The 11304-nt window shown below is 37.9% G+C and overlaps 1 protein-coding gene across 1 annotated transcript in view; it reads left to right on the top strand.

Moving 5' to 3' along the window:
* The first annotated feature begins 1459 nt into the window (after window positions 1–1459).
* Window positions 1460–11304, top strand: part of LOC135196577 (adiponectin receptor protein-like) — a 41996-nt gene continuing 32151 nt past the window's right edge. The window contains exon 1 of the mRNA XM_064223447.1: window positions 1460–1861. Coding sequence (XP_064079517.1) covers window positions 1628–1861 — 234 coding nt within the window. The 5' untranslated portion in view covers window positions 1460–1627. The remainder of the gene's footprint in view (window positions 1862–11304) is intronic.

Genomic DNA, 11304 nt, shown 5'->3' with positions numbered 1-11304 from the left:
AACGCTTAAAATTAGAAATAATGCCTCTTTGCAAGATTATCAATATCCAGATAAATAAACCCCTGTTTATATGGAACAACCCTACAGGGGCTATTGACTTGAAATTTAAGTTTTCACAGGATATGGTGTTCATTTAAACGTAGTTATAGAAGATAGCAGGAAATATAGAAAGAAATGTGTATAACGGATGAATAATGTGAATATATGTGGCCGTTGACGGAGAAATTTATAACAGTTCATAACAGACCACTTTGGTTCAGTGGTGGGACTTTGAAACAAGAAAAAAAAGCACATAACACGAAGGTTAAAGAGCAAACTGCAAGGGAAGAATAAAAATGGTCCTTTACAATTACTTAATAAGTTAGTGGAAAACATAATATTACATTCAGAAAATCCGAGAAGCGACAATGAATATTATTAAATTATGTAGGATATTGTAAGGATATTCTTGATCGTTTTACTGGCAAAATGGTCTCTGATGGTTTCAGAAATAACTGGCTGTTAATTTTCTGGACTTTTTTTTTTAGGAGGAAAACTTACGAATATAATTATTACTTTATTGAAACGAACGAATCAGAACAACACTGAACCCAATACCAGTGTAAGACCGTCTAGGCTTAACAGTGTAAATAATGATAATGTTTTTAGGCACATTAAAACGGAAAGAACAATACTGAACCCAATACCAGTGTAAGACCGTCTAGGCTTAACAGTGTAAATAATGATAATGTTTTTAGCATCATTAAAACGGCAAAGAAAACATACTGTACAACAGTATCAGAATATTTTGAGTAGAAAATTGTTCGTCTTACTGATATACTGATGGAAGTTATCACTACCACTATTTGTGAATACCCAAATGACTTAAAAATATCTCTGATGGAGTGGAAACGAAAAAATGGTTGTTTCTTGAACAACGACTTCAGTTTTGAACTAGGCAGTTGCATTTTACGCCTAAACGTCCAAATACTTTGGTAAACGGAATGAAAAACTAATAAAAACTAACACCACAGCAAAAGTTCACTTATAATATATAGATGGACATTTAAAGAAAAGCGTTTGAATAGAAAATAAGAGTCTTAAGGGAACGAATTCAATCTTTAACTGTACAGTTAACTCTTGCGCCTAAACTTCTTGATGCTTTGCTGAACGGAATAAAAACTACACCAACAAAATAAGGTCACATAATAGGTACAGAAGGGCATTTACATATCATGTATAAACGGACGTTTAGATGAAGGCGCGTGAATAGAAAAATAAGGTATTAAAGACTCTTCAACGGAAGAGGTTTTTCAAACGTTCGCGCCGACCTACTTCCAGAGAGCCACATCGCTGGCGGCGGCGGCGGGGGTGGAGGAGGGAGGAGTGGCGCAGACGGACGGACGGACGGGATGGCGAGAACGAAACGAACGCACCCGGGGGGAACAAGTTTCGCGCTCCTATAAGAGCGAAGAAAACGGTCACCTTCCTCCAGTCAGCTGATGAGAAGCACTGATGGAGGGTGATCAAAGTAGATAGTAGTCGCGAAGGGAACAGTATTTATTTTCGTAGTGAGCCGCCTCTAGTGAAGACCCAGTGCCTGCTTTCAATCTCTCGAAACTGTCGTGTATGAACCCAAGTTGTAAAAATGAGCGGGTTCGATGAAATATTAGGCACAGCAATCGAAGTGCGGAGAAGAACTTTAGGCTGTAGCGAAAGTGATCACCTAACAGACGCCATAGAGACTCTACAATCGGACATTTTTCCCGAACTGAACAAATTGTTAGGCGATAATGATGCCGGGGACGACGATGACGACGACAGCCAAGGATGCCCTCTACCAGGGACGCCGGAAGAAGATAGTCTAATAGATAGTAAAGAGGTGAGGCAAAGAGCTTGTTTCTTTTATAAAGTGCCCCGTTCAGGCGCTAGGTTTCCGACCTTGACACGAACATCATCGGAAGAGGAATCGTCGTGGAAATATCGGATTGAAGGCGATTTTTCGCGTATTTTATGACTTTTTCAATGTTTTAATCCATACTCAACACAATTTTTGATGATTTGGAGTTTTTCCGTTAGGATGATCGTTGCTTGTCTAAGCTCGCTGGGTTTTGGTTCGAGTGGTTAGCCGTAGGGTATTTTTTTTTTTCTGAGGATACTAAGCAGGCTTATCCTAGTCTTAAGCCTACAATTGGGGGTAAGTAGGCCTGGCATGGTTACCTAAAAAAATTCAGCCGTAAACCAATACGAAGTTTATTCTGTACACAAAGTAGAGGTAAGGTCTAATTTTAAGCCAGGCCTAACTCGTAGCCTAGCGCATCCCGGATTTTACGAGCACACACTCCTTAATTACTATCTGCCTAGGACCAGGGTATGTATATATGAGAAACCGGTACAGGTTAGGCTTAGACGAGAACAAAATCTTATCTTATTTAGCCTGTCGGCTCACAGGCCATAGACGCTAATTTTGCCACTTTGAAGGAGGGATTTGGTATTTTGATTTTCAGGGCTGTTTTTCCTTACCTTGACCGAGATTTTGATAAATTAGGCCTAAGGGAGGTCCAGCTGATGGACCAACGAGTCATTAAAGGAGGGTCAGCGAAAACAATCGAGAAATATGAGATAGTTTTAAGGTCTGCTAAACTAACCTGGCTTACTGTAGCTGTGTTAAGGGTTTATTTCTTGATGCCATCTTGTTGTTCATGTTTTTGTAAGACTGACAATACCAGCTTTATTTTAGGTGAATTTGCAGATTATATTTTTTTTCCAGATGTTCGTGTATGCTGTTAAAAAACGAAAAGAACAAAGGGGTAGCTTTTCATATGTTAGCTCTTGGTTTTTAGGCTAGTTTTTTTAAACAATTTTGCCAAGTGTTAGGTATGCGTATAATATATATTTTTTAGTATAGCCTTTAAAGGTAACTGTATCCTATAATAGCCTAATTTTGAAATTAGCAGTTTTTGGGTGTTAGTAAAACTTCAGCCTCTCTGGCATTACCACTTTCAAGTTCAGTATTTAATCAAATAAGTAATATAATTTTCTAATTACTATGGCAGTCCCAAGTCAAGTACATTTGGTTATGTCATCTTACTTATTGTAGGATTTACATAAATTTTATTATGCAGAATGGCTTTGCCACATTAAGTTCATGAATATTGTTGGTTTTAACATTTACATCGGCTGTGCCAAAAATTATATAATCTAATCTAATCTTTAACATTTACAGGCTGAATTGAGGATTTTTACTTGAGCGTAAATATAACTACGGTCTTAAATGACTGTTTTAAGCTGGTTGGTAGTGATCTGGCCATAATAGGTTGGTTTATGTAGTTTGATTTTTATATTTGAAGTTTGAGTATATGAATATTTAATTTTTTAAGACATTCTATAGAATTCTATAAAATTACGTATCGTGAATTTGAATATGAAAACAATAATGGGTGTATAATTTTGAAATTAAGAAAGCAAAGAGTACAAGAAATATTAATTTGCTTCAGTTGAAACTCAATCCTAAAAAATGCAGAGATTTTGTTGTGAATTTGCAAGGAGCAAATTGACTGGTGAAGTTTGTCTGTATCTTTATTTCTTATTTTTTTTTATCCAATCTGATTGTCCGAAGCAGCCTAATGTCTTAGGAAAAGTTCAAATTATGGCTTACAACACTGACATTAAGCATCAGTAGAGGTATTGTTTAATGAATTATTATTATTACCAATGTGTGAAGGTCTGTCAAGATTATTTTTAGAGGATTATGAGGTTCTTACAAATTTTGTATACCTCTGTAATGATAGTATTGCTGTAGTACTTTTAATAAAATGGAAAAATAGTTGGTAAGGGTCCATTGCATTACCAGTATCAGAGCCCCTCTCGTCATATTCATGATTTCCTTCATTCTTAAATTGTTTGTTCTAAAGTTTCATACAAATAATTTCCATTGTATTGTACTGACTAGAGGGTTATAGCCATACAGTCTTCTTTTTGTTATACTTAAACAGCAAGGAATGCGTTACATATGGCAAGACTGCTGATCTGGTATATGTTTAGGTAAGTAATGTAGGTCGTTGCTGCCTAAGCAGCTCCTTCCTCGGATACCTAAAAATAGTAGTTTTATTTCCACGTGAATGGTAATTTTGAGGGGAAATGATAGACTTTTTGAAGTCTGATTTTAATAATAGGCCTATTTTGAAAGTATAGTTTAAGTAATAGTATGTAACTGAAAATGAAGTAAAAATCTGATATGCCTTTTTTTCCTGTACCTGCCAACTGGTTATGCAATCAGTTGGTTGAAGAAGTAAAAAAAAAAAGTCCCACTCAGATTCAGCTTTTAACATTTTTCTGGTGTCCATAAGAGGAAGGCACACTTGTTTTATTCAATTCGTCAGTACACCCAAACCACTTAAAATCAACATTTGAAATAAAATTAACTTGAGGGTGAAGTCAGGAATTTAGCTTCGTTAATGAAGACTTGCAGTGACTGCAGTCTGCTAATTAACTTTCAAGGCTTTGGTGTGGGTGACAGTAAATTTTATTCTGTGCAGTATGATCAATAGTTTGTAAAGATGTACACCGTTTACATTGAAATATTAATTTTAAAATAATAGAACCAACTACAGAATTTTTGAGGAGGTGCTTTTGAGTGGTGATACTGGTTTTTACAGGATAGTGTCAGAAACTTTGTATACAATTATTTAAAATTGGTCCCCATTAGTCATCAGTTAATTTTCATAGGCTGGTTATCAAATATGTCCAGACTGACATTCATGAAACCGCTGCAATAGCAAAAGTTATTGATTAGGCAATGCCTGAGTGTATTTGTCAGCGTGTCGACAAAAGTACTTAATATTAATCTTGTGTAGTGAGTGGCTTGCACATTAGTATTGCTTTTGGGAGCGCTATTTTGGTTGCTGACAACGTGCATATGGTTGTTGATTAGACAGGATGACGACACTAGGTAGGATTAACTCTTCATTCTTATTCATACGTATACCAGTCAGCTTTGGAAAGATTGATCATTATTCAGAACGCTTTATTGTAACGGGCCTTGTGTATTAGGGTAAGGATTTTGCGGGAGGTGCTTCATCAATTATATATAATTGCATGTCTTCGAATGAGGTGTATCGGTGTACAGTAACCTATCTCTTCATTCAGTGGCATACGTAGATTGAACCCGACGAGCTTTAATTTTATTTAATTTTTTTACCGCCACGGTGTTGAAAACATTCCATTTATAGCTTCCGTCTTTTTCAATTCCAAAACTTAAATGAATTCGGGATAGGCTAAGAGAGTTTAGTTTCCGTAGCCTCTTTGATTTTGCTCATTGGGTAATACTTATAAGATTTTCCCTTTACACAGAATTCTTATATTTTCATTCCCCAGTGAGCTTCTTGGTTTTATTGGAAGGAAAATCTCTTATATTTTCGTTCCCCAGTAAGCTACTTTGTTTTATTGGAAGGAAAAACTTCTATTTTCATTCCCCAGTAAGTACTTTGTTTTATTGGAAGGAAAAACTCTTAATATTTTCATTCCCCAGTAAGCTACTTTGTTTTATTGGAAAGGAAAAACTTCTATTTTCATTCCCCAGTAAGTACTTTGTTTTATTGGAAGGAAAAACTCTTAATATTTTCATTCCCCAGTAAGCTACTTGGTTTTATTGGAAGGAAAAACTGTCATTTTCTGGTCCAGGTTCAAAATAAACTAGAAAATATAAATGAACCGTGAAATTTAATTGAGAATTCTAGACCTATTGGCATAGCTTTTTGGCTTGTTTTTGTGTAGTTTTTTAGTACCATACGGCCAGGTAGTATTACATAAAGCTGCCTGGTTACATTAATGCATTGCCAGCAGCAGCAGCTTTGAGAGGGGCTTCTGAGGAGCGGCTTGAAGTAAATAATCGTCTCAAGGTTGTTTGTTTTCTCTGAACGACTGTTGCTGAGGTGTGTGTGAGGTTTAGGACAGCGTTGCGTTGAACTTTGATATTGTCTCCTCTTTGTTGATGTTTTACTAGAAAATAAAAGTTGCGTTCCCATGAACTAATTTAATCGCTTCGGGTGCATCCTTACGGTAACTATTTTTCTTTTATAGCTCTAACAGGGTTAACCTTACTGTTTTCATATTGATCTGTTAGTGGTGCGTGTGTTTTTTTTATAGCCATTGTCTGATTTATGGATGATTGAAAAATTGATATAAAAACTTTGTCTTTATTATATTTGAGATTGAATTTGAGTGATTTATTTTTATTTCGGAATACTTTTCAAGTAAGTTGAATCAACGGATGTTGGTTTGTAATTGCGGTATCGCATAAAGGTTTCACAATATTATACTAAATTAATTATTAGTCTGTTGTCATTTGTCACTGGGAAACTTGCCAGGCTTTGTGATTTACCGATTATTGCATTAATGAATTATATATTATATTTGGGCGGTGTAGTTTATGTATAGTTTTTTAGGGTTACCTCAAACGAGTGTATACACTATTAGGCAAGGGAAACATGCTGTTACAATTTCAGATTAAAAAAAAAAAATTTCCTCTCGCTCCATTCAAACCTAGCCAATCTCTCTCTCTCTCTCTCTCTCTCTCTCTCTCTCTCTCTCTCTCTCTCTCTCTCTCTCTCTCTCTCTCTCTCTGTATTCGTATACACACAGCGATATTGTGTGCACTCTTCGTACTAATTGTTCTTCACTGTACTTGTGAATAATGGACGTTATTGTTGAAGAGGGGAATGTAATTGTCTTATGCAATGTAATGCCTCGTTCGGTAAGTAATTAACAAACTGCGAGTGTAAATTTTAATATTTTCCCCAGGGCTATCTTGTTTATGGGAATATCACGGGGTTAGCTCGCAAGCGTAGACTTTTTTTACTTGAATGGGGCCATAAATTATAATTCCGAATACCTTAAAGAATAGTTTGAATATGAAAAAATAAATTTGAAGGGGAGCTGTTGCAAAGAATGTTCAGTATGTTTCTTAACGTCGCCGTCGAATGACTGATCGGGTAGCATATAGTCTGATGGAAAGCGTATCACGGAGTCTAATTTATATTTGACAGGTCTTATGCCAGAGCTCTCACCAAGCCTTGGTGGGGGAACCTGTGGACTCTTAATACCAAGAGAGGCGTCGTTAGCCCACCTCCTACCCCTATAAGGTCCTTCAGTTGAGTTGTGACGGTTATCTATATCATGCCTCTCCTACCCTTGTCCTCCTCGGTCACCCTATCTGAGTCTTAACTGATAAGATTGGGCTACGGTGAGTGAATGGACGGGCTATAAATATCCAGTAATTAGTGTATTCTCCTTTAGGTTTTTTTTTCCGTTGACCCTTGGTAAAGCGGCCCATCTATATTGACCAATTATTTGGAGGCTTTGGCATGTGGAGTGTTTGGGTTAATTATTAATGATCTTCGTGTAGGGGGCATTTCTGGGAAAGAGAGATAGAGGGGGGGATTTGGGGAATTCTAATGATAAATGGCTTAACTGTCCGTTGCCTATTGAGAGTTTGCGTGTTACCAGAACATAAGAATTATACATTGTTTTTTGGGGGAAACGTAACCATTACATTTTTTTCTTAGTTGGCTTTGGTTAACATTCCTTACGTGTCTGTGTAACTGGTTATGCCTCATTTGGTCTTACTCCATTCATTTTGTAAGACGTTACCTATCTTTTAAAAGATGACAGTTCCAATCTTAAAAACATTTGACTCGACCGCAAATTCATGTTCGTAAGACGGCCTTTAAAGTCCGTTCTCGTTATGTATCGCAAATTTCCCTCTCGTCTAAGACATCTATCGCAAGAAGCGCCTCAATGGCGTGATCGGTATGGTCTTGGCCTGCCACCTCGGTGGCCGCGAGTTCGATTCTCTGTTATTCCATTGAGGGCTTAGAGATCTCTATTTCTGGTGAAACAAGTTCACTCTCGACGTGGTTCGGAAGTCACGTAAAGCCTTTGGTCCCGTTGCTGAATAACTACTGGTTCCATGCAACGTAAAAACGCCATACAAACAAATATCTATCGCAATTCCTTGTAGTCAGCGCGTCTACCGCAACTTTTCTAGCGGTCAGTTTGCCCTCTCTGACACCGATCGCTGGTCCTTTTCGTATGATTGAATCTATCGCAAATCCCTGCCCTTATACTTCAGTTCTCGTGACTGATTCCCATTTCCTTGATGGATTCATCTCTGCGGCTTTCTGCTCGCTTAGCGTCTCCAGCCTTGGGGCGTAATGTGAATTTGGTCAATGGAGAAACTTGTCGGCTCGATTGTGGATGTTCACCGAGCCGTGTTCACATCCCGGAAGAACACTCTCTCTCTCTCTCTCTCTCTCTCTCTCTCTCTCTCTCTCTCTCTCTCTCTCTGTGCGTGCAGTGGGCCTCGGCTGTATCTTGGAGAATTAGCGGTGATAGCTAACCTGATATCAATCGTGTTCCGGTAAATAGCTTTCATCGGGGTTTATTTGGCTTGGGTGAAATAACTAAATATTTGACATGTAGGCTTTTAATTGCGAAATAAGCTTGGCCTTTTTTAATTAATCATGTTCTTGGAAATAGCCTTGTTAAAGCTTTATTCAACTTAAGCCTTCATTAAGGTTTTATAAGACTACGGCAGATTCTGGATTATTTCTTGTAATTGCAGAAGACGACTCGGTTGTATCTTCTAGTAGAATAACGATGTTGTTTATTGCAAATTCTAGAGAATAGCCTTGTAATTGTTGAAGAATTCGGGTTGTATTTTGTAAAATAACGATGTCTAATGCAAATTCCAGAGAATATCCTTGTAAGTGTAGATGACGCATTCGGTTGTCTTTTGTAGAATACGATGTGTATGACAACACGAGAGGAGAATATTGTCTTAGTAGAAGACTACTTCGGCTGTGTTTTGTAGAATAACAAAATTTAGAGAATAAACACCTTCGGCCATATTTTATTAGAATAACTACGATGATGTTTAAAGAAAATTGAACAGCCTTGCAATTGTAAAGATAGACTTCGGCTTATTTTGTAGTGTTGTAGCTTTAGAAAAAATTAAGAGAATATAACATATAGTTGGGTTATGCGATTTTATACTTTTGAGAATCTGCCCATCGTAATGCTTGATGTCTTCGGACGTGTTCAGGAGAATTCAACGATTATTAGACCGTAGGAAGCTGTTCAAAAGAAACTGCCCCGTCATGCGTGTGGTTTCAGATTTGTATGGAAAGTAATTTAAAGTTAGATTTTTTTTATTCCAGGTATACGGTGTGTTTTTAGTGATAGGTTGCACAATGTATTTGTGGTTATACAGCATTAACTAACGACGAATGTATAATAAATGTAGGGAGGCCAGATTATGGTTATATATGTGTACATCAATAAATTATGGATTTGTCCGTAAGTAGGGTTCAGTGGTGGTTATATAGTAGATTCACATCAACTGTGAATTGGCTGCTGATAAGCCAATTACAGGGCTGGAAACTGTCTCGAAAGAGTTCACATAGGCAGGGTGTATGTTCCACGTCTCCAGGGGGATACTTTTAAAAGACGTATTCCTCAGGAGAGGTGGAACATGGATCCTACCCATGTGAACTCTCGAGAGAGACAGTTTCCAGCCCTGTGACTGGCTTATCAACAGCCAATCAGGAGCGTCGAAAGGGTCTGGCCTTGACATCAAATGCACAGTTGATGTGAATCTACTATAGTATCGTGTGTTGTAATAACATATATTACTGGCGTGATTTGCAGCAAGAGAGCTGAGAGAAATGTATGGTTTGGTTTATTTCGTGACTTGATATTTCTGCGAGAAAAATGGTAGTCGTTCAGAATTCAGTAATTTTATTTTATTATTTTCAAATGTTTTTAGGTTATACATTTTTAAATAATTTTCCAGGTTGCATTGTCCTTGATCGATGGCTATAGATGATTCCCGTGGCAGATTTCGTTCCCTAAAAGTTGGAATGAAGTTGGATCTTAACAGAACGTGTTACGAGTAACAAAATTAGATATCGTATATTCTTTCTTGGTCTGTGAGTCCGTAGGTCCACACCAGGACCCTCACACACTTAACGATACTTTACCAGACTTAGTCATTCTCTAAAACCAAAGTAATTGAGTCATTTGACGTCGTATTTAATTTATTATTTTCAGCAACGAGTAAACCAAAGCTGGTTTTCATTTTCTCTCAAACTTGAGTCCTCGCCATAAATATAGTGGTCATGGAGCGTCAAGGATGAGGATTTCTAGTCATTATCCACGGTGGAAGCTTTCATTAAGCAACGATTTGCAATATAGCCTAGCCACTGTGAAGGTATACCTGCTAGGAAGACCCTCATTTTTTTAATGCGCGTAATTTGGTCGAACGCGCTTGCGCGCTGCTGTGAATGCACGAGATACAATTGTCTGTGATGGAGAACTTTTCAAATTTGCTTTTGTTCGAGAGCGCGAGCGAGGGTTACTTCTGTTCGAGAGAGAGAGAGAGAGAGAGAGAGGTTACTTTTGATGTTCGAGAGGGAGAGAGAGTTAGTTTTGTTCGAGAGAGAGAAAGAGATACTTTTGTGAGAGAGAGAGAGAGAGAGAGAGAGAGAGGAGAGAGAGAGAGTTTTGTTTTTGTTCGAGAAGAGAGAGAGAGAGAGAGAGAGAGAGTTTGTTTTTGTTCGCGGGAGAGAGAGAGAGAGAGAGAGGGAGAGCGAGATAGAGAGAGAGAGCGTTTGTTTTTGTTCGAGAGAGAGAGAGATAGAGAGAGAGAGAGTTTGTTTTTTTTCGAGAGAGAGAGAAGAGTTGTTTTTTTGTTCGAGAGAGAGAGCGAGGTGTTTTGTTCGAGAGAAGAGAGAGAGTTGTTTTTGTTCGAGAGAGAGAGAAGAGTTACTTTGTTCGAGAGGGGAGAGTTACTTTTGTTCGAGAGAGAGAGAGAGTTTATTTTGTTCGTTGAGAAGAGAGAGAAGAGATAGTTTTGATTCGAGAGAGAGAGAGATACTTTTGTTCGAGAGAGAGAGAGAGATACTTTTGTTCGAGAGAGAGAGAGAGATACTTTTGTTCGAGAGAGAGAGAGTTACTTTTGTTCGAGAGAGAGAGAGAGAGAGAGTGAGAGTTACTTTTGTTCGAGAGAGAGAGAGAGAGAGAGAGATACTTTTGTTAGGGGGAGAGTTACTTTTGTTTTTGCTTGAGAGAGAGAGAGAGAGAGAGAAGTGTAGATATTTAGGTAGGAAAAGAAGAGTATCCGGTCTTAACTGGTATTCCCCGACCTCCGTTCGTTTAATGCCGATTCAGGAATAGGAATCGTGGTATTGCGAGGACTGTAGTAATGCCCTCCCACGCAAGATGGACTCTGAAAGAGCTGCTTTCATTTTAATGACATTTATTTTG

The sequence above is a fragment of the Macrobrachium nipponense genome, chromosome 11 (assembly GCF_015104395.2).
Source record: "Macrobrachium nipponense isolate FS-2020 chromosome 11, ASM1510439v2, whole genome shotgun sequence".
Classification (NCBI taxonomy): domain Eukaryota; kingdom Metazoa; phylum Arthropoda; class Malacostraca; order Decapoda; family Palaemonidae; genus Macrobrachium; species Macrobrachium nipponense.
This window is presented reverse-complemented; position numbering and strand designations above follow the sequence as displayed.